At 53.8% G+C, this 23,853-nt stretch overlaps 1 protein-coding gene across 1 annotated transcript in view; it reads left to right on the forward strand.

Moving 5' to 3' along the window:
- The first annotated feature begins 264 nt into the window (after nucleotides 1-264).
- Nucleotides 265-23,853, forward strand: part of NEIL3 (nei like DNA glycosylase 3) — an 88,060-nt gene continuing 64,471 nt past the window's right edge. The window contains exon 1 of the mRNA XM_056114367.1: nucleotides 265-420. Coding sequence (XP_055970342.1) covers nucleotides 265-420 — 156 coding nt within the window. The remainder of the gene's footprint in view (nucleotides 421-23,853) is intronic.

Raw genomic sequence — 23,853 nt, forward strand, 5'->3', positions numbered from 1 at the left:
CTTGCGCTGTAGGGGTTCGCGCCGCACCCAGAGAGCTGCCGAGCTGGGCCTGGGCGGGCCCGGGGCGGGACCTGGGCGGGGACTGGGCGTGTCTAGCGGGGGAAGTGGGCGTGTCTGGGGGCGTGTCCGGGGCGGGGGCGGGGGAGCGCGGGTTTTTTGACCTTCGTGTTCGCGGAATTAGGTTCCAGCTCAGACGTTAATCTGCACGTCTGTTTGTCTTCTGGTTCCTGCTCCTCCTCGGAGTCTACAGTGCCGGCTCGAAAGATGGTGGAAGGACCCGGCTGTACCCTAAATGGAGAGAAAATTCGCGCTCGGGTGCTCCCGGGTCAAGCAGTGATGGGCGTGCGGGGAAGCGCTCTGCAGAGCCTGGCGGGGCCCGCGGCGCCTCCTGCAGCCCCAGCTGCTGAAGCTTCTGCCCAGGTGAGCTGTTTCTCTAACTTGCTATAAGGCTGACACGGGAAAATGCGATCAAGCCCACAGGAACGTCCGTATTGCCATCTTCTTTGCTCGGTTTCCGTTCCCTGGCGTCAAAGTTTATCCTGACTTGACACGAGGCAGAAGTTGTCCTAGCGCGCCTGTGTCATTCATTAGTGGCTGCCTGAACAAGGTGCATCTATTTACTCTGTAGCCTCACCTTTACCCCCCCACCCCCCCGCTCCCATTTACATTACAAGATAATAGCTTTTGGTATTACATTCTAACTTCTCACTTGTCTGATATTCCACAAGTGATTAAGGTATAACAATATGTAATTTTTTTAAAAGATGTTAATTCTTTTCTCTGAACATGGGGAATTTAGCATTAACCTTTCCACTCAATATTGCCATTTACAGAAATGGTATGAAACCTAGTTCTGATTCTCTTAAGTGGATGTACTTAAATTGTAACACAGCTTCTTACCACTCAAGCATTCTTTGCCGGAGGCGTGTTATTCATTTGGCATGAATTTAAAACTTGTACTAAAATATTTTTGATTAAGCCCTTATGCTTTAAAAGCCCTTTTGAGGCGTGGATGATTGTATTTCCTAGTGCATGCAATATTTTACTGTACTTCAATTTCACCTGCAAAGCTCCCTCAGAGCCTTTGGTCCTAGAAGGAAAAAATTCTTTGCTGTGAAATTAGCATATGCTTACAACTCCAAAGAAATAAAGCGATTAGTCAAAAAAAATTTCAAACTTGGAAAATATACATTTTTCATCCCCTTTCATTTTTTTAAAAAAAATGGCCTATGTGTCACTAAGTTCTCTGCACCTATTATTTTATTATAGGTGTTTCTCAAAATTGTTGCAAGGAACCATAGAGTTGGATTTTGAGCCGTCTCAGGAATATTGTTTGTTTTAAAAAATCTCTTATTCAGCAAAATTTTGAAAACTCGGCACCGGGAGAGCAAAAAAACCCCAAATGGTTCTCCCCCTTTTAGAGTCTGTACTTTAGTTGGGAAGTTACATAGGCGTTCATTTAACAGTAATATATGTGCAAGCTGATCATTTTTTGAAGGAAAGATTCCTGAGACTGCCGACACATAGGCAGGTCAGGGGAGGTGTCCCTGGGAAGTAAAATTGAAGCTGAGTTTTGAAGGGTGAGAAACATTATCTAAAGAAAGAAATCTTCATGCATGGAAAAGGGGGAAGGGAATCCTGGGATTTTCAATGATGGGTATGCAGTTGTAAAACAGGTTCTAGGAAAGGTTGAAAACACAGAGCTAGACCAGGGAGCGGTTTGCTAATGATTTTCAAAATAAAAGGGACTCTCTGAAGTGTTAAAAGATTCATTTATGCTTTGAGAAAATCACTTACACTGGATGGAAAAAATATAAGACTGGAGGAAAGGCAGAGTATATTGTTTGTGGTCCCTCGTAGTAGCTGACTACACTAATCCAGGAGAGAGGCTTCCATGGGATTAATTGTACCTTAATCCAAGGCGGGAGGTATGGAGCATGGTGACGGGCACTGGAGTAGACAAGACCTGACCTTGCAAAGCAGTCCTGAAGTGAGACCTGAAGGAAGGGAGTATCTGGGCAAAGTTGGCAAGAATAGAGTGTCAACACCAGGCATATAGCCTCGAGCTTCACTCAGCCTCCTAGTCCTATGAGCCCAAGACATAGAAATGGTCACATGCACTTAGCAAGTCATCCTAACCGCAGCCTCAGGGCAGTGCAGAGTAGGAAAGGTAATAGGCCCATAACACTAAACTATGTGTGATTGGACCTTCCTGTAAGCTGAGACCCTCTATAAAATCTGTGTGTATTTGGCAATATAGTGAACAGTCATCAGCTGCTCCCAGAGTATGTTTCTTCAAGCACCCAAAATCGTTACCCCAACATCTGCCCAGGATCCGGTGTGCAACATGTCCGGGCACCTTGGGGGAAAAACTGTTCCCCAACAAGGAGGACTGAGAGTAATAAATAGGGGAGAACATCATTCTTTCACAAATCTAAGCAAAAGGGTTTGGCAGTGAGAGGCCTTGAGTGTTTATGTCAGAATTTCCATCATTCAACAATAATGTATTTCACCTTACTTTATATGCAAGCTCCAGGAGATGCACAATGAATGATATTCCTGCTGAGAGAATCCATCTTAATGTTGTAAAGAAGTTTCATCTCACTAGTGTTCAGGCCAAAATAGATTTCCTTTTAAGTTTGTTGTGATTATCTTCAGTTCTGGGGCCTGTAATGCCTTTGAAGAACTTTTTACATTTCTTTTAGTTACAAGAGCAAAATAATGCCATGATCGAGGATTTATGCAACTGCGCAAATGGGGACTGTGTGGTTGAGAGTGAGTTTAAAGAAGTGAGATGATAATCAGGTGTTCTGCCATGGTTTCAGCACTCTTCACTCTGGTTCCAAAAGCTGGCCTTCCTCTAAACTGCACAGGATTCCATAGAAAATTGCCTAATACAATCTTAGGAAGACTGTATTGCTCAACATGATGATATGTTAAATAGGAAAGTAAGACCTTGGGTTTAGGGCTGTCTCTCCGTTTATGGCTTCTCCTGAGTTTTGTTCAGTTTTCCAACCCACTCCTATCATTTTTTTCAAAATTATCGGCCCCAGTTCTCAAGTTCAGATTGCGCAATAGAAAGCTAGCCATTTTATGTGCTGCAAATGCTTTATTAATGTTGGTGCAGTTATAGATATCAACGTGAATAAAACTTAAAAACCTCTCCCCCCACGAATTAAGCTCTTGCGTTTGATAGTTTGACATATTGGAAACTGAAATAGGTTATTGTGATTGGGAAAAGGAATATGATTCTGTGGAAACTGGATTTAAAAAGTAATATGGGATACATACATCTATTGGTAAAGTTTTAGTTTTTCAGGAGACAGAATGATGGGCCAGTGAGAGCACAGTGGATAGGCTGCTTGCCTTGCACAAGCCTCTGGCCTGAAGCTCAGCTACAGGCCAAATGAATCCTAAGCAGCCCCTACTTCTCCTAGGCACCACGTTGGGGCGTGGCCTGCAGTGTGGTGTCATGTACAGGGCACGGTGGGCTGGGAGAGGAGGAGGGGATGCGGCCCGCATGTGCAGTTGCTCTGCTCAGCCTGCTATGATTCCCTGTCCAACCCCTCACCCATCAATCTGCATTGTCCTGTGAGAAGGGTGGTCTGTGTCCTGGCCACCTGGCACAGCAAGTGGTGGTGCTGCCTCCTCCCAGGTCTGGGCCTTCCAGAACGAGCGAGAGGTTCTGGAGGAGAGCCAAAGTCAGCCAAAGTCACTCCCAGCAGCCGGTGTTGGTGCTAGGTCCCAAGTTTTCCGTCCATCGGTCCCTGCAAGTGGGTGCCAGGTGGTGGTTAACCAGATTCTGAGGATTCTGAGGTGGGAGGAGAGCCTAGACCCCCAAGGCCCGGGGATTCAAGGAACTTCCAAGAGACCAGTGTGATGTTGCGTGGCCCAGAGGTGCAGTCGCCTGTGGGATCTGAGTTTTCCCAGCCTTTGGGACCTGCAAGTTGGGAGTGGGGTGCTTATGGTGTTAGGTCTTCTATGGGCCGGATCTTATTTCCCACGGCCTGGCTGACTAGTGAGATGGTGCTCTTGTGGGGGGGGGGGGGAATAGGTCAGAGCTCTGAAGCGCTTGCATAGTGTGACGCAGCTCCAGGTTGGATCTCTGGCAATGCCAGGGTCACCCCCCACCCTCTCACCCCAACCCCAGTCACAAAGGTGTGACCCATAAGCAGGGTGTATGGGCAAAGATCACTCCTTGAGCTAGTCAATAGCAAGCCTGCATGTGATGTGTATTCTCTCTATGGGTTTTCAACCTGGCTTCTTTCTTTCTTTCTTTCTTTCTTTCTTTCTTTCTTTCTTTCTACCATTTTGTTTGGGTTGGGAGTGTTGTTGCTGGTCTTTTTTGGCTCAGAGGTGTAAAACTGATTTCAAAAGCCAAAAGGGGCTGGGGTGATAGTACAGAGGGCAGGGAATTTGCCGTGCATGTGGCCGAACCAAGTTCTACACACATAGGCACTGTCTGTGGTCCCCCAAGCACGTCCAGGAGGGATCCCTGATGCAAAGCCAGGAGTAAACCCTCAGCTCTTCAGCTGTGGCTACCAAACAAACAAAATCTCTAAATCACCACAAGGGGCAGGAAAGGTAGTACATGAGGTTAAATCACTTGGCTTGATACAAGTTGGATTCTCAGCACCATGGAGCTCCCGATCTGCCCTAAAGACACGGACACAATTTTTTTTTTTAAATGATACTTTGCATGATTACACTTTGCCCAGAAGAATTGGATCACAATTTTTTTAAAAATTGTAAATAAGAAGGTTCTTTACATTTTAAAGGTATGTTAAGTCCACTGTAAATTTCCCCAAAACATGGTAGGATCTCTGCCATCACAATTTCTATGATAGATTGCCCCGTGTCCTACGCGTTTTATTTATCCCAGAGAATTGAAGTTATTTCAATGATTCTGCTACTGGGTGAAAATCATTAGTCTTCACACGGCCAGCTTTAAAACTTTAAAAGTAATTGTACATCTTTTGTTCTGGTTGGGTTTAGATGATAGGTTTTGGCTTTTTTGGGCAGGGAGAGGGGCGGGTCACACTCGGCAATATACAGGGGTGACTCCTGGCTTTGCACTCAGGACTTTCTCCTGGCAGTTCTCAAGGAAACCCATGGGATGCTGGGAATCGAACCTGGGTCAGCTGCATGCAAGGCAAATGCCCTACCTGCTATACTATCTAGCTCCAGCTCCGACGATAGGTTTTGGGATACAGACATCGCAGCATCCTCCTGTGTTCCGTTATGTTCATCACCTAAAGTTCAGTCATGTTGCAGTCAACAGGAACAAATGAAATAATAAAGAGAATATTCAGTCAGCATTTAAAGAAATGACATCGACTTTTAACGAGCAAGCACTGTGTCTTTGAACCTGTCCTCAAAATACTGTCCCTATCACAATGAGTTTGTAACACAGCGTTTCTTTATTCCGCTTTAAAATTCATAGAAACACACTGAAATGCAATTATCATGGGAAAACTGGGGCTGCTGCACCAGGGTGTTGAGCTGCACAAGGATCTTGCCTACCGCGCTGGATCTGTGCTGGATGGCAGGGGCGTCCACGTGGTCCTCAGCGGTGTGGCACAAGGATGTAGGTGGCCCAGACACGGTGGTGTCGGGGTGAGGCGGCAGAGACGGGGGCCCCGCCGGACGGGAGCCGGCAGGCCAGGCCAGGGCTGGGCTCTGGACAGCGGGAGGGTGGGCCCGGATGGGCGGCCGTGGTGGGTATCTCGGCGCAGACTGCAGGGGTGGGCCGGTGAGCAGCTGGGGGAGCCGGGGCGAGCAGTGGCTGTGGAGAGGCGGGGTGCAAGGAGGGCGGCCTGCAGCGGACGGCGTGGGCCTGCTGATCGACTGCACAGTGAACCACTGCTGGCGAGGCACGGCGTGGTTGGACACCAGGTGTGGGCCCGCGGGAGGAGGAGGGGGAGGGGGGCGTCCAGGAGCGGGAAGGTGCTGGAGAGAGGCCTGCGGGCCCAGTCCCGTCGCTGGACGGCCACCGTGCTCTGGTGCGTGGGCAGATGCTCAGCAATCTAGCAAGCCACGCCCCGGCAGGAGGGGCCGAGGCATGCAGGCTGTTCCCCCGCTGGGACGCGAGGTGGGGGAGATGTCCAGGCTGAGACCGGAGTCGCTGCCCGTCACGGTGATGGTGATGCTGTTGCTAGCCTGCTGGGAGGCCAGCGAGTGGCCCCTGGAGTCGGAGAGGGCCGCCAAGTCTGCCGACGCGTTGATGGGCGGGTCAGGGGAGACGGAGGCCTCGGCCGCAGAGGCGGCAGCGGCCGGGATGGCCAAAGCCGAGGCAGACTCCACATCATCCACCTCCCGCTGCATCTTGCCTCTGCACCTGCGAACCAACCAGATTAGGCTAACAAAGTAGCCGCCGGCCACCACGAAGACCAGCGCGTCCCAGTAGGTCTGAGAGGTGAACTCCGCAGCTAGCCACAGGGAGACGCTGGCCATGCCGAAGGCCACAGTCAGGCCGCAGAAGACCTGGATGTGCCGCAGCACCGCCTCCCGCTGCCGGGCAGACCCCTGCCACTTCCAGGGCCAGCGCATGCTGCCCTGGGACACCACGTCATACAACGAACTGTCACTAGGCGTATTGAAGCCTCAGGCCTGAAGCTCAGCTAAAGGCCAAATGAAGCCTAGGCAGCCCCTGCTTCTCCTAGGCACCACGTCGGGGCGTGGCCTGCAGTGTGGTGTCATGTACTGGCCACAATGGGCTCGACTGGAGGAGGCGGGGCGGGGGGGGGGGCTTGCATGTGCAGTTGCTCTGCTCAGCCTGCTGAGATTCCCTGCCGGGCCCCTCACCCATCAATCTGAGTTATCCTGTGGGAGGGGGGGAGGTGGTTTTTTTCTCCTGGCCACGTGGCACAGCAAGTGGTGGTGCTGCCTCCTGCTCCCAGGTCTGGGCCTTCCAGAACGAGCGCCAGGTTCTGGAGCAGAGCCAAAGTCAGCCAAAGTCACTCCCAGCAGCCAGTGTTGGTGCTAGGTCCTGAGTTTTCCGCCCTTTGGTCCCTGCAAGTGGGTGCCAGGTGGTGGTTAACCAGATTCTGAGGATTCTGAGGTGGGAGGAGAGCCTAGACCCCCAACGCCCGTGGATTCAAGGAACTTCCAACAGACCAGTGTGATGTTGCCCGGCCGAGAGGTGCAGTCGCCTGTGGGATCTGAGTTTTCCCAACCTTTGGGACCTGCAAATTGGGTGTGGGGTGCTTAAGGTGTTAGGTCTTCTGTGGGGCAGAGCGTATTTTCCACGGCCTGGCTGACTACTGAGATGGTGCTCTTGTGGGGGAGGGGGGGAGAATAGCTCAGAGAGCTGAAGCCCCTGGGTAGTGTGACGCAGCTCCAGGTTGGATCTCTGGCAATGCCAGGGTCACCCCCCCACCCTCTCACCCCAACCCCAGTCACAAAGGTGTGACCCATAAGCAGGGTGTATGGGCAAAGATCACTCCTTGAGCTAGTCAATAGCAAGCCTGCATGTGATGTGTATTCTCTCTATGGGTTTTCAACCTGGCTTCTTTCTTTCTTTCTTTCTTTCTTTCTTTCTTTCTTTCTTTCTGTCTTTCTTTCTTTCTTCCTTCCTTTCTTTCTTTCTTCCTTCCTTCCTTCCTTCCTTCCTTCCTTCCTTCCTTCCTTCTTACTTTCTTTCTTTCTTTCTTTCTTTCTACCATTTTGTTTGGGTTGGGAGTGTTGTTGCTGGTCTTTTTTGGCTCAGAGGTGTAAAACTGATTTCAAAAGCCAAAAGGGGCTGGGGTGATAGTACAGAGGGCAGGGAATTTGCCGTGCATGTGGCCGAACCAAGTTCTACACACATAGGCACTGTCTGTGGTCCCCCAAGCACGTCCAGGAGGGATCCCTGATGCAAAGCCAGGAGTAAACCCTCAGCTCTTCAGCTGTGGCTACCAAACAAACAAAATCTCTAAATCACCACAAGGGGCAGGAAAGGTAGTACATGAGGTTAAATCACTTGGCTTGATACAAGTTGGATTCTCAGCACCATGGAGCTCCCGATCTGCCCTAAAGACACGGACACAATTTTTTTTTTTAAATGATACTTTGCATGATTACACTTTGCCCAGAAGAATTGGATCACAATTTTTTTAAAAATTGTAAATAAGAAGGTTCTTTACATTTTAAAGGTATGTTAAGTCCACTGTAAATTTCCCCAAAACATGGTAGGATCTCTGCCATCACAATTTCTATGATAGATTGCCCCGTGTCCTACGCGTTTTATTTATCCCAGAGAATTGAAGTTATTTCAATGATTCTGCTACTGGGTGAAAATCATTAGTCTTCACACGGCCAGCTTTAAAACTTTAAAAGTAATTGTACATCTTTTGTTCTGGTTGGGTTTAGCTGATAGGTTTTGGCTTTTTTGGGCAGGGAGAGGGGCGGGTCACACTCGGCAATATACAGGGGTGACTCCTGGCTTTGCACTCAGGACTTTCTCCTGGCAGTTCTCAAGGAAACCCATGGGATGCTGGGAATCGAACCTGGGTCAGCTGCATGCAAGGCAAATGCCCTACCTGCTATACTATCTAGCTCCAGCTCCGACGATAGGTTTTGGGATACAGACATCGCAGCATCCTCCTGTGTTCCGTTATGTTCATCACCTAAAGTTCAGTCATGTTGCAGTCAACAGGAACAAATGAAATAATAAAGAGAATATTCAGTCAGCATTTAAAGAAATGACATCGACTTTTAACGAGCAAGCACTGTGTCTTTGAACCTGTCCTCAAAATACTGTCCCTATCACAATGAGTTTGTAACACAGCGTTTCTTTATTCCGCTTTAAAATTCATAGAAACACACTGAAATGCAATTATCATGGGAAAACTGGGGCTGCTGCACCAGGGTGTTGAGCTGCACAAGGATCTTGCCTACCGCGCTGGATCTGTGCTGGATGGCAGGGGCGTCCACGTGGTCCTCAGCGGTGTGGCACAAGGATGTAGGTGGCCCAGACACGGTGGTGTCGGGGTGAGGCGGCAGAGACGGGGGCCCCGCCGGACGGGAGCCGGCAGGCCAGGCCAGGGCTGGGCTCTGGACAGCGGGAGGGTGGGCCCGGATGGGCGGCCGTGGTGGGTATCTCGGCGCAGACTGCAGGGGTGGGCCGGTGAGCAGCTGGGGGAGCCGGGGCGAGCAGTGGCTGTGGAGAGGCGGGGTGCAAGGAGGGCGGCCTGCAGCGGACGGCGTGGGCCTGCTGATCGACTGCACAGTGAACCACTGCTGGCGAGGCACGGCGTGGTTGGACACCAGGTGTGGGCCCGCGGGAGGAGGAGGGGGAGGGGGGCGTCCAGGAGCGGGAAGGTGCTGGAGAGAGGCCTGCGGGCCCAGTCCCGTCGCTGGACGGCCACCGTGCTCTGGTGCGTGGGCAGATGCTCAGCAATCTAGCAAGCCACGCCCCGGCAGGAGGGGCCGAGGCATGCAGGCTGTTCCCCCGCTGGGACGCGAGGTGGGGGAGATGTCCAGGCTGAGACCGGAGTCGCTGCCCGTCACGGTGATGGTGATGCTGTTGCTAGCCTGCTGGGAGGCCAGCGAGTGGCCCCTGGAGTCGGAGAGGGCCGCCAAGTCTGCCGACGCGTTGATGGGCGGGTCAGGGGAGACGGAGGCCTCGGCCACAGAGGCGGCAGCGGCCGGGATGGCCAAAGCCGAGGCAGACTCCACATCATCCACCTCCCGCTGCATCTTGCCTCTGCACCTGCGAACCAACCAGATTAGGCTAACAAAGTAGCCGCCGGCCACCACGAAGACCAGCGCGTCCCAGTAGGTCTGAGAGGTGAACTCCGCAGCTAGCCACAGGGAGACGCTGGCCATGCCGAAGGCCACAGTCAGGCCGCAGAAGACCTGGATGTGCCGCAGCACCGCCTCCCGCTGCCGGGCAGACCCCTGCCACTTCCAGGGCCAGCGCATGCTGCCCTGGGACACCACGTCATACAACGAACTGTCACTAGGCGTATTGAAGCCTCAGGCCTGAAGCTCAGCTAAAGGCCAAATGAAGCCTAGGCAGCCCCTGCTTCTCCTAGGCACCACGTCGGGGCGTGGCCTGCAGTGTGGTGTCATGTACTGGCCACAATGGGCTCGACTGGAGGAGGCGGGGCGGGGGGGGGGGCTTGCATGTGCAGTTGCTCTGCTCAGCCTGCTGAGATTCCCTGCCGGGCCCCTCACCCATCAATCTGAGTTATCCTGTGGGAGGGGGGGAGGTGGTTTTTTTCTCCTGGCCACGTGGCACAGCAAGTGGTGGTGCTGCCTCCTGCTCCCAGGTCTGGGCCTTCCAGAACGAGCGCCAGGTTCTGGAGGAGAGCCAAAGTCAGCCAAAGTCACTCCCAGCAGCCAGTGTTGGTGCTAGGTCCTGAGTTTTCCGCCCTTTGGTCCCTGCAAGTGGGTGCCAGGTGGTGGTTAACCAGATTCTGAGGATTCTGAGGTGGGAGGAGAGCCTAGACCCCCAACGCCCGTGGATTCAAGGAACTTCCAACAGACCAGTGTGATGTTGCCCGGCCGAGAGGTGCAGTCGCCTGTGGGATCTGAGTTTTCCCAACCTTTGGGACCTGCAAATTGGGTGTGGGGTGCTTAAGGTGTTAGGTCTTCTGTGGGGCAGAGCGTATTTTCCACGGCCTGGCTGACTACTGAGATGGTGCTCTTGTGGGGGAGGGGGGGAGAATAGCTCAGAGAGCTGAAGCCCCTGGGTAGTGTGACGCAGCTCCAGGTTGGATCTCTGGCAATGCCAGGGTCACCCCCCCACCCTCTCACCCCAACCCCAGTCACAAAGGTGTGACCCATAAGCAGGGTGTATGGGCAAAGATCACTCCTTGAGCTAGTCAATAGCAAGCCTGCATGTGATGTGTATTCTCTCTATGGGTTTTCAACCTGGCTTCTTTCTTTCTTTCTTCCTTTCTTTCTTTCTTTCTTTCTTTCTTTCTGTCTTTCTTTCTTTCTTTCTTCCTTCCTTTCTTTCTTTCTTCCTTCCTTCCTTCCTTCCTTCCTTCCTTCCTTCCTTCCTTCTTACTTTCTTTCTTTCTTTCTTTCTTTCTACCATTTTGTTTGGGTTGGGAGTGTTGTTGCTGGTCTTTTTTGGCTCAGAGGTGTAAAACTGATTTCAAAAGCCAAAAGGGGCTGGGGTGATAGTACAGAGGGCAGGGAATTTGCCGTGCATGTGGCCGAACCAAGTTCTACACACATAGGCACTGTCTGTGGTCCCCCAAGCACGTCCAGGAGGGATCCCTGATGCAAAGCCAGGAGTAAACCCTCAGCTCTTCAGCTGTGGCTACCAAACAAACAAAATCTCTAAATCACCACAAGGGGCAGGAAAGGTAGTACATGAGGTTAAATCACTTGGCTTGATACAAGTTGGATTCTCAGCACCATGGAGCTCCCGATCTGCCCTAAAGACACGGACACAATTTTTTTTTTTTAAATGATACTTTGCATGATTACACTTTGCCCAGAAGAATTGGATCACAATTTTTTTAAAAATTGTAAATAAGAAGGTTCTTTACATTTTAAAGGTATGTTAAGTCCACTGTAAATTTCCCCAAAACATGGTAGGATCTCTGCCATCACAATTTCTATGATAGATTGCCCCGTGTCCTACGCGTTTTATTTATCCCAGAGAATTGAAGTTATTTCAATGATTCTGCTACTGGGTGAAAATCATTAGTCTTCACACGGCCAGCTTTAAAACTTTAAAAGTAATTGTACATCTTTTGTTCTGGTTGGGTTTAGATGATAGGTTTTGGCTTTTTTGGGCAGGGAGAGGGGCGGGTCACACTCGGCAATATACAGGGGTGACTCCTGGCTTTGCACTCAGGACTTTCTCCTGGCAGTTCTCAAGGAAACCCATGGGATGCTGGGAATCGAACCTGGGTCAGCTGCATGCAAGGCAAATGCCCTACCTGCTATACTATCTAGCTCCAGCTCCGACGATAGGTTTTGGGATACAGACATCGCAGCATCCTCCTGTGTTCCGTTATGTTCATCACCTAAAGTTCAGTCATGTTGCAGTCAACAGGAACAAATGAAATAATAAAGAGAATATTCAGTCAGCATTTAAAGAAATGACATCGACTTTTAACGAGCAAGCACTGTGTCTTTGAACCTGTCCTCAAAATACTGTCCCTATCACAATGAGTTTGTAACACAGCGTTTCTTTATTCCGCTTTAAAATTCATAGAAACACACTGAAATGCAATTATCATGGGAAAACTGGGGCTGCTGCACCAGGGTGTTGAGCTGCACAAGGATCTTGCCTACCGCGCTGGATCTGTGCTGGATGGCAGGGGCGTCCACGTGGTCCTCAGCGGTGTGGCACAAGGATGTAGGTGGCCCAGACACGGTGGTGTCGGGGTGAGGCGGCAGAGACGGGGGCCCCGCTGGACGGGAGCCGGCAGGCCAGGCCAGGGCTGGGCTCTGGACAGCGGGAGGGTGGGCCCGGATGGGCGGCCGTGGTGGGTATCTCGGCGCAGACTGCAGGGGTGGGCCGGTGAGCAGCTGGGGGAGCCGGGGCGAGCAGTGGCTGTGGAGAGGCGGGGTGCAAGGAGGGCGGCCTGCAGCGGACGGCGTGGGCCTGCTGATCGACTGCACAGTGAACCACTGCTGGCGAGGCACGGCGTGGTTGGACACCAGGTGTGGGCCCGCGGGAGGAGGAGGGGGAGGGGGGCGTCCAGGAGCGGGAAGGTGCTGGAGAGAGGCCTGCGGGCCCAGTCCCGTCGCTGGACGGCCACCGTGCTCTGGTGCGTGGGCAGATGCTCAGCAATCTAGCAAGCCACGCCCCGGCAGGAGGGGCTGAGGCATGCAGGCTGTTCCCCCGCTGGGACGCGAGGTGGGGGAGATGTCCAGGCTGAGACCGGAGTCGCTGCCCGTCACGGTGATGGTGATGCTGTTGCTAGCCTGCTGGGAGGCCAGCGAGTGGCCCCTGGAGTCGGAGAGGGCCGCCAAGTCTGCCGACGCGTTGATGGGCGGGTCAGGGGAGACGGAGGCCTCGGCCGCAGAGGCGGCAGCGGCCGGGATGGCCAAAGCCGAGGCAGACTCCACATCATCCACCTCCTGCTGCATCTTGCCTCTGCACCTGCGAACCAACCAGATTAGGCTAACAAAGTAGCCGCCGGCCACCACGAAGACCAGCGCGTCCCAGTAGGTCTGAGAGGTGAACTCCGCAGCTAGCCACAGGGAGACGCTGGCCATGCCGAAGGCCACAGTCAGGCCGCAGAAGACCTGGATGTGCCGCAGCACCGCCTCCCGCTGCCGGGCAGACCCCTGCCACTTCCAGGGCCAGCGCATGCTGCCCTGGGACACCACGTCATACAACGAACTGTCACTAGGCGTATTGAAGCCTCTGGCCTGAAGCTCAGCTAAAGGCCAAATGAAGCCTAGGCAGCCCCTGCTTCTCCTAGGCACCACGTTGGGGCGTGGCCTGCAGTGTGGTGTCATGTACTGGCCACAATGGGCTCGACTGGAGGAGGCGGGGCGGGGGGGGGGGGCTTGCATGTGCAGTTGCTCTGCTCAGCCTGCTGAGATTCCCTGCCGGGCCCCTCACCCATCAATCTGAGTTATCCTGTGGGAGGGGGGGAGGTGGTTTTTTTCTCCTGGCCACGTGGCACAGCAAGTGGTGGTGCTGCCTCCTGCTCCCAGGTCTGGGCCTTCCAGAACGAGCGCCAGGTTCTGGAGGAGAGCCAAAGTCAGCCAAAGTCACTCCCAGCAGCCAGTGTTGGTGCTAGGTCCTGAGTTTTCTGCACTTTGGTCCCTGCAAGTGGGTGCCAGGTGGTGGTTAACCAGATTCTGAGGATTCTGAGGTGGGAGGAGAGCCTAGACCCCCAACGCCCGTGGATTCAAGGAACTTCCAACAGACCAGTGTGATGTTGCCCGGCCCAGAGGTGCAGTCGCCTGTGGGATCTGAGTTTTCCCAACCTTTGGGACCTGCAAATTGGGTGTGGGGTGCTTAAGGTGTTAGGTCTTCTGTGGGGCAGAGCGTATTTTCCACGGCCTGGCTGACTACTGAGATGGTGCTCTTGTGGGGGAGGGGGGGAGAATAGCTCAGAGAGCTGAAGCCCCTGGGTAGTGTGACGCAGCTCCAGGTTGGATCTCTGGCAATGCCAGGGTCACCCCCCCACCCTCTCACCCCAACCCCAGTCACAAAGGTGTGACCCATAAGCAGGGTGTATGGGCAAAGATCACTCCTTGAGCTAGTCAATAGCAAGCCTGCATGTGATGTGTATTCTCTCTATGGGTTTTCAACCTGGCTTCTTTCTTTCTTTCTTCCTTTCTTTCTTTCTTTCTTTCCTTCCTTCCTTCCTTCCTTCCTTCCTTCCTTCCTTCCTTCTTACTTTCTTTCTTTCTTTCTTTCTTTCTACCATTTTGTTTGGGTTGGGAGTGTTGTTGCTGGTCTTTTTTGGCTCAGAGGTGTAAAACTGATTTCAAAAGCCAAAAGGGGCTGGGGTGATAGTACAGAGGGCAGGGAATTTGCCGTGCATGTGGCCGAACCAAGTTCTACACACATAGGCACTGTCTGTGGTCCCCCAAGCACGTCCAGGAGGGATCCCTGATGCAAAGCCAGGAGTAAACCCTCAGCTCTTCAGCTGTGGCTACCAAACAAACAAAATCTCTAAATCACCACAAGGGGCAGGAAAGGTAGTACATGAGGTTAAATCACTTGGCTTGATACAAGTTGGATTCTCAGCACCATGGAGCTCCCGATCTGCCCTAAAGACACGGACACAATTTTTTTTTTTTAAATGATACTTTGCATGATTACACTTTGCCCAGAAGAATTGGATCACAATTTTTTTAAAAATTGTAAATAAGAAGGTTCTTTACATTTTAAAGGTATGTTAAGTCCACTGTAAATTTCCCCAAAACATGGTAGGATCTCTGCCATCACAATTTCTATGATAGATTGCCCCGTGTCCTACGCGTTTTATTTATCCCAGAGAATTGAAGTTATTTCAATGATTCTGCTACTGGGTGAAAATCATTAGTCTTCACACGGCCAGCTTTAAAACTTTAAAAGTAATTGTACATCTTTTGTTCTGGTTGGGTTTAGATGATAGGTTTTGGCTTTTTTGGGCAGGGAGAGGGGCGGGTCACACTCGGCAATATACAGGGGTGACTCCTGGCTTTGCACTCAGGACTTTCTCCTGGCAGTTCTCAAGGAAACCCATGGGATGCTGGGAATCGAACCTGGGTCAGCTGCATGCAAGGCAAATGCCCTACCTGCTATACTATCTAGCTCCAGCTCCGACGATAGGTTTTGGGATACAGACATCGCAGCATCCTCCTGTGTTCCGTTATGTTCATCACCTAAAGTTCAGTCATGTTGCAGTCAACAGGAACAAATGAAATAATAAAGAGAATATTCAGTCAGCATTTAAAGAAATGACATCGACTTTTAACGAGCAAGCACTGTGTCTTTGAACCTGTCCTCAAAATACTGTCCCTATCACAATGAGTTTGTAACACAGCGTTTCTTTATTCCGCTTTAAAATTCATAGAAACACACTGAAATGCAATTATCATGGGAAAACTGGGGCTGCTGCACCAGGGTGTTGAGCTGCACAAGGATCTTGCCTACCGCGCTGGATCTGTGCTGGATGGCAGGGGCGTCCACGTGGTCCTCAGCGGTGTGGCACAAGGATGTAGGTGGCCCAGACACGGTGGTGTCGGGGTGAGGCGGCAGAGACGGGGGCCCCGCCGGACGGGAGCCGGCAGGCCAGGCCAGGGCTGGGCTCTGGACAGCGGGAGGGTGGGCCCGGATGGGCGGCCGTGGTGGGTATCTCGGCGCAGACTGCAGGGGTGGGCCGGTGAGCAGCTGGGGGAGCCGGGGCGAGCAGTGGCTGTGGAGAGGCGGGGTGCAAGGAGGGCGGCCTGCAGCGGACGGCGTGGGCCTGCTGATCGACTGCACAGTGAACCACTGCTGGCGAGGCACGGCGTGGTTGGACACCAGGTGTGGGCCCGCGGGAGGAGGAGGGGGAGGGGGGCGTCCAGGAGCGGGAAGGTGCTGGAGAGAGGCCTGCGGGCCCAGTCCCGTCGCTGGACGGCCACCGTGCTCTGGTGCGTGGGCAGATGCTCAGCAATCTAGCAAGCCACGCCCCGGCAGGAGGGGCCGAGGCATGCAGGCTGTTCCCCCGCTGGGACGCGAGGTGGGGGAGATGTCCAGGCTGAGACCGGAGTCGCTGCCCGTCACGGTGATGGTGATGCTGTTGCTAGCCTGCTGGGAGGCCAGCGAGTGGCCCCTGGAGTCGGAGAGGGCCGCCAAGTCTGCCGACGCGTTGATGGGCGGGTCAGGGGAGACGGAGGCCTCGGCCACAGAGGCGGCAGCGGCCGGGATGGCCAAAGCCGAGGCAGACTCCACATCATCCACCTCCCGCTGCATCTTGCCTCTGCACCTGCGAACCAACCAGATTAGGCTAACAAAGTAGCCGCCGGCCACCACGAAGACCAGCGCGTCCCAGTAGGTCTGAGAGGTGAACTCCGCAGCTAGCCACAGGGAGACGCTGGCCATGCCGAAGGCCACAGTCAGGCCGCAGAAGACCTGGATGTGCCGCAGCACCGCCTCCCGCTGCCGGGCAGACCCCTGCCACTTCCAGGGCCAGCGCATGCTGCCCTGGGACACCACGTCATACAACGAACTGTCACTAGGCGTATTGAAGCCTCAGGCCTGAAGCTCAGCTAAAGGCCAAATGAAGCCTAGGCAGCCCCTGCTTCTCCTAGGCACCACGTCGGGGCGTGGCCTGCAGTGTGGTGTCATGTACTGGCCACAATGGGCTCGACTGGAGGAGGCGGGGCGGGGGGGGGGGGCTTGCATGTGCAGTTGCTCTGCTCAGCCTGCTGAGATTCCCTGCCGGGCCCCTCACCCATCAATCTGAGTTATCCTGTGGGAGGGGGGGAGGTGGTTTTTTTCTCCTGGCCACGTGGCACAGCAAGTGGTGGTGCTGCCTCCTGCTCCCAGGTCTGGGCCTTCCAGAACGAGCGCCAGGTTCTGGAGCAGAGCCAAAGTCAGCCAAAGTCACTCCCAGCAGCCAGTGTTGGTGCTAGGTCCTGAGTTTTCCGCCCTTTGGTCCCTGCAAGTGGGTGCCAGGTGGTGGTTAACCAGATTCTGAGGATTCTGAGGTGGGAGGAGAGCCTAGACCCCCAACGCCCGTGGATTCAAGGAACTTCCAACAGACCAGTGTGATGTTGCCCGGCCGAGAGGTGCAGTCGCCTGTGGGATCTGAGTTTTCCCAACCTTTGGGACCTGCAAATTGGGTGTGGGGTGCTTAAGGTGTTAGGTCTTCTGTGGGGCAGAGCGTATTTTCCACGGCCTGGCTGACTACTGAGATGGTGCTCTTGTGGGGGAGGGGGGGAGAATAGCTCAGAGAGCTGAAGCCCCTGGGTAGTGTGACGCAGCTCCAGGTTGGATCTCTGGCAATGCCAGGGTCACCCCCCCACCCTCTCACCCCAACCCCAGTCACAAAGGTGTGACCCATAAGCAGGGTGTATGGGCAAAGATCACTCCTTGAGCTAGTCAATAGCAAGCCTGCATGTGATGTGTATTCTCTCTATGGGTTTTCAACCTGGCTTCTTTCTTTCTTTCTTTCTTTCTTTCTTTCTTTCTTTCTTTCTGTCTTTCTTTCTTTCTTCCTTCCTTTCTTTCTTTCTTCCTTCCTTCCTTCCTTCCTTCCTTCCTTCCTTCCTTCCTTCTTACTTTCTTTCTTTCTTTCTTTCTTTCTACCATTTTGTTTGGGTTGGGAGTGTTGTTGCTGGTCTTTTTTGGCTCAGAGGTGTAAAACTGATTTCAAAAGCCAAAAGGGGCTGGGGTGATAGTACAGAGGGCAGGGAATTTGCCGTGCATGTGGCCGAACCAAGTTCTACACACATAGGCACTGTCTGTGGTCCCCCAAGCACGTCCAGGAGGGATCCCTGATGCAAAGCCAGGAGTAAACCCTCAGCTCTTCAGCTGTGGCTACCAAACAAACAAAATCTCTAAATCACCACAAGGGGCAGGAAAGGTAGTACATGAGGTTAAATCACTTGGCTTGATACAAGTTGGATTCTCAGCACCATGGAGCTCCCGATCTGCCCTAAAGACACGGACACAATTTTTTTTTTTAAATGATACTTTGCATGATTACACTTTGCCCAGAAGAATTGGATCACAATTTTTTTAAAAATTGTAAATAAGAAGGTTCTTTACATTTTAAAGGTATGTTAAGTCCACTGTAAATTTCCCCAAAACATGGTAGGATCTCTGCCATCACAATTTCTATGATAGATTGCCCCGTGTCCTACGCGTTTTATTTATCCCAGAGAATTGAAGTTATTTCAATGATTCTGCTACTGGGTGAAAATCATTAGTCTTCACACGGCCAGCTTTAAAACTTTAAAAGTAATTGTACATCTTTTGTTCTGGTTGGGTTTAGATGATAGGTTTTGGCTTTTTTGGGCAGGGAGAGGGGCGGGTCACACTCGGCAATATACAGGGGTGACTCCTGGCTTTGCACTCAGGACTTTCTCCTGGCAGTTCTCAAGGAAACCCATGGGATGCTGGGAATCGAACCTGGGTCAGCTGCATGCAAGGCAAATGCCCTACCTGCTATACTATCTAGCTCCAGCTCCGACGATAGGTTTTGGGATACAGACATCGCAGCATCCTCCTGTGTTCCGTTATGTTCATCACCTAAAGTTCAGTCATGTTGCAGTCAACAGGAACAAATGAAATAATAAAGAGAATATTCAGTCAGCATTTAAAGAAATGACATCGACTTTTAACGAGCAAGCACTGTGTCTTTGAACCTGTCCTCAAAATACTGTCCCTATCACAATGAGTTTGTAACACAGCGTTTCTTTATTCCGCTTTAAAATTCATAGAAACACACTGAAATGCAATTATCATGGGAAAACTGGGGCTGCTGCACCAGGGTGTTGAGCTGCACAAGGATCTTGCCTACCGCGCTGGATCTGTGCTGGATGGCAGGGGCGTCCACGTGGTCCTCAGCGGTGTGGCACAAGGATGTAGGTGGCCCAGACACGGTGGTGTCGGGGTGAGGCGGCAGAGACGGGGGCCCCGCCGGACGGGAGCCGGCAGGCCAGGCCAGGGCTGGGCTCTGGACAGCGGGAGGGTGGGCCCGGATGGGCGGCCGTGGTGGGTATCTCGGCGCAGACTGCAGGGGTGGGCCGGTGAGCAGCTGGGGGAGCCGGGGCGAGCAGTGGCTGTGGAGAGGCGGGGTGCAAGGAGGGCGGCCTGCAGCGGACGGCGTGGGCCTGCTGATCGACTGCACAGTGAACCACTGCTGGCGAGGCACGGCGTGGTTGGACACCAGGTGTGGGCCCGCGGGAGGAGGAGGGGGAGGGGGGCGTCCAGGAGCGGGAAGGTGCTGGAGAGAGGCCTGCGGGCCCAGTCCCGTCGCTGGACGGCCACCGTGCTCTGGTGCGTGGGCAGATGCTCAGCAATCTAGCAAGCCACGCCCCGGCAGGAGGGGCCGAGGCATGCAGGCTGTTCCCCCGCTGGGACGCGAGGTGGGGGAGATGTCCAGGCTGAGACCGGAGTCGCTGCCCGTCACGGTGATGGTGATGCTGTTGCTAGCCTGCTGGGAGGCCAGCGAGTGGCCCCTGGAGTCGGAGAGGGCCGCCAAGTCTGCCGACGCGTTGATGGGCGGGTCAGGGGAGACGGAGGCCTCGGCCGCAGAGGCGGCAGCGGCCGGGATGGCCAAAGCCGAGGCAGACTCCACATCATCCACCTCCCGCTGCATCTTGCCTCTGCACCTGCGAACCAACCAGATTAGGCTAACAAAGTAGCCGCCGGCCACCACGAAGACCAGCGCGTCCCAGTAGGTCTGAGAGGTGAACTCCGCAGCTAGCCACAGGGAGACGCTGGCCATGCCGAAGGCCACAGTCAGGCCGCAGAAGACCTGGATGTGCCGCAGCACCGCCTCCCGCTGCCGGGCAGACCCCTGCCACTTCCAGGGCCAGCGCATGCTGCCCTGGGACACCACGTCATACAACGAACTGTCACTAGGCGTATTGAAGCCTCAGGCCTGAAGCTCAGCTAAAGGCCAAATGAAGCCTAGGCAGCCCCTGCTTCTCCTAGGCACCACGTCGGGGCGTGGCCTGCAGTGTGGTGTCATGTACTGGCCACAATGGGCTCGACTGGAGGAGGCGGGGCGGGGGGGGGGGCTTGCATGTGCAGTTGCTCTGCTCAGCCTGCTGAGATTCCCTGCCGGGCCCCTCACCCATCAATCTGAGTTATCCTGTGGGAGGGGGGGAGGTGGTTTTTTTCTCCTGGCCACGTGGCACAGCAAGTGGTGGTGCTGCCTCCTGCTCCCAGGTCTGGGCCTTCCAGAACGAGCGCCAGGTTCTGGAGCAGAGCCAAAGTCAGCCAAAGTCACTCCCAGCAGCCAGTGTTGGTGCTAGGTCCTGAGTTTTCCGCCCTTTGGTCCCTGCAAGTGGGTGCCAGGTGGTGGTTAACCAGATTCTGAGGATTCTGAGGTGGGAGGAGAGCCTAGACCCCCAACGCCCGTGGATTCAAGGAACTTCCAACAGACCAGTGTGATGTTGCCCGGCCGAGAGGTGCAGTCGCCTGTGGGATCTGAGTTTTCCCAACCTTTGGGACCTGCAAATTGGGTGTGGGGTGCTTAAGGTGTTAGGTCTTCTGTGGGGCAGAGCGTATTTTCCACGGCCTGGCTGACTACTGAGATGGTGCTCTTGTGGGGGAGGGGGGGAGAATAGCTCAGAGAGCTGAAGCCCCTGGGTAGTGTGACGCAGCTCCAGGTTGGATCTCTGGCAATGCCAGGGTCACCCCCCCACCCTCTCACCCCAACCCCAGTCACAAAGGTGTGACCCATAAGCAGGGTGTATGGGCAAAGATCACTCCTTGAGCTAGTCAATAGCAAGCCTGCATGTGATGTGTATTCTCTCTATGGGTTTTCAACCTGGCTTCTTTCTTTCTTTCTTTCTTTCTTTCTTTCTTTCTTTCTTTCTGTCTTTCTTTCTTTCTTCCTTCCTTTCTTTCTTTCTTCCTTCCTTCCTTCCTTCCTTCCTTCCTTCCTTCCTTCCTTCTTACTTTCTTTCTTTCTTTCTTTCTTTCTACCATTTTGTTTGGGTTGGGAGTGTTGTTGCTGGTCTTTTTTGGCTCAGAGGTGTAAAACTGATTTCAAAAGCCAAAAGGGGCTGGGGTGATAGTACAGAGGGCAGGGAATTTGCCGTGCATGTGGCCGAACCAAGTTCTACACACATAGGCACTGTCTGTGGTCCCCCAAGCACGTCCAGGAGGGATCCCTGATGCAAAGCCAGGAGTAAACCCTCAGCTCTTCAGCTGTGGCTACCAAACAAACAAAATCTCTAAATCACCACAAGGGGCAGGAAAGGTAGTACATGAGGTTAAATCACTTGGCTTGATACAAGTTGGATTCTCAGCACCATGGAGCTCCCGATCTGCCCTAAAGACACGGACACAATTTTTTTTTTTAAATGATACTTTGCATGATTACACTTTGCCCAGAAGAATTGGATCACAATTTTTTTAAAAATTGTAAATAAGAAGGTTCTTTACATTTTAAAGGTATGTTAAGTCCACTGTAAATTTCCCCAAAACATGGTAGGATCTCTGCCATCACAATTTCTATGATAGATTGCCCCGTGTCCTACGCGTTTTATTTATCCCAGAGAATTGAAGTTATTTCAATGATTCTGCTACTGGGTGAAAATCATTAGTCTTCACACGGCCAGCTTTAAAACTTTAAAAGTAATTGTACATCTTTTGTTCTGGTTGGGTTTAGCTGATAGGTTTTGGCTTTTTTGGGCAGGGAGAGGGGCGGGTCACACTCGGCAATATACAGGGGTGACTCCTGGCTTTGCACTCAGGACTTTCTCCTGGCAGTTCTCAAGGAAACCCATGGGATGCTGGGAATCGAACCTGGGTCAGCTGCATGCAAGGCAAATGCCCTACCTGCTATACTATCTAGCTCCAGCTCCGACGATAGGTTTTGGGATACAGACATCGCAGCATCCTCCTGTGTTCCGTTATGTTCATCACCTAAAGTTCAGTCATGTTGCAGTCAACAGGAACAAATGAAATAATAAAGAGAATATTCAGTCAGCATTTAAAGAAATGACATCGACTTTTAACGAGCAAGCACTGTGTCTTTGAACCTGTCCTCAAAATACTGTCCCTATCACAATGAGTTTGTAACACAGCGTTTCTTTATTCCGCTTTAAAATTCATAGAAACACACTGAAATGCAATTATCATGGGAAAACTGGGGCTGCTGCACCAGGGTGTTGAGCTGCACAAGGATCTTGCCTACCGCGCTGGATCTGTGCTGGATGGCAGGGGCGTCCACGTGGTCCTCAGCGGTGTGGCACAAGGATGTAGGTGGCCCAGACACGGTGGTGTCGGGGTGAGGCGGCAGAGACGGGGGCCCCGCCGGACGGGAGCCGGCAGGCCAGGCCAGGGCTGGGCTCTGGACAGCGGGAGGGTGGGCCCGGATGGGCGGCCGTGGTGGGTATCTCGGCGCAGACTGCAGGGGTGGGCCGGTGAGCAGCTGGGGGAGCCGGGGCGAGCAGTGGCTGTGGAGAGGCGGGGTGCAAGGAGGGCGGCCTGCAGCGGACGGCGTGGGCCTGCTGATCGACTGCACAGTGAACCACTGCTGGCGAGGCACGGCGTGGTTGGACACCAGGTGTGGGCCCGCGGGAGGAGGAGGGGGAGGGGGGCGTCCAGGAGCGGGAAGGTGCTGGAGAGAGGCCTGCGGGCCCAGTCCCGTCGCTGGACGGCCACCGTGCTCTGGTGCGTGGGCAGATGCTCAGCAATCTAGCAAGCCACGCCCCGGCAGGAGGGGCCGAGGCATGCAGGCTGTTCCCCCGCTGGGACGCGAGGTGGGGGAGATGTCCAGGCTGAGACCGGAGTCGCTGCCCGTCACGGTGATGGTGATGCTGTTGCTAGCCTGCTGGGAGGCCAGCGAGTGGCCCCTGGAGTCGGAGAGGGCCGCCAAGTCTGCCGACGCGTTGATGGGCGGGTCAGGGGAGACGGAGGCCTCGGCCACAGAGGCGGCAGCGGCCGGGATGGCCAAAGCCGAGGCAGACTCCACATCATCCACCTCCCGCTGCATCTTGCCTCTGCACCTGCGAACCAACCAGATTAGGCTAACAAAGTAGCCGCCGGCCACCACGAAGACCAGCGCGTCCCAGTAGGTCTGAGAGGTGAACTCCGCAGCTAGCCACAGGGAGACGCTGGCCATGCCGAAGGCCACAGTCAGGCCGCAGAAGACCTGGATGTGCCGCAGCACCGCCTCCCGCTGCCGGGCAGACCCCTGCCACTTCCAGGGCCAGCGCATGCTGCCCTGGGACACCACGTCATACAACGAACTGTCACTAGGCGTATTGAAGCCTCAGGCCTGAAGCTCAGCTAAAGGCCAAATGAAGCCTAGGCAGCCCCTGCTTCTCCTAGGCACCACGTCGGGGCGTGGCCTGCAGTGTGGTGTCATGTACTGGCCACAATGGGCTCGACTGGAGGAGGCGGGGCGGGGGGGGGGGGCTTGCATGTGCAGTTGCTCTGCTCAGCCTGCTGAGATTCCCTGCCGGGCCCCTCACCCATCAATCTGAGTTATCCTGTGGGAGGGGGGGAGGTGGTTTTTTTCTCCTGGCCACGTGGCACAGCAAGTGGTGGTGCTGCCTCCTGCTCCCAGGTCTGGGCCTTCCAGAACGAGCGCCAGGTTCTGGAGGAGAGCCAAAGTCAGCCAAAGTCACTCCCAGCAGCCAGTGTTGGTGCTAGGTCCTGAGTTTTCCGCCCTTTGGTCCCTGCAAGTGGGTGCCAGGTGGTGGTTAACCAGATTCTGAGGATTCTGAGGTGGGAGGAGAGCCTAGACCCCCAACGCCCGTGGATTCAAGGAACTTCCAACA

Source organism: Sorex fumeus, unplaced genomic scaffold (genome assembly GCF_029834395.1).
Source record: "Sorex fumeus unplaced genomic scaffold, SorFum_2.1 ptg000024l, whole genome shotgun sequence".
Taxonomy (NCBI): domain Eukaryota; kingdom Metazoa; phylum Chordata; class Mammalia; order Eulipotyphla; family Soricidae; genus Sorex; species Sorex fumeus.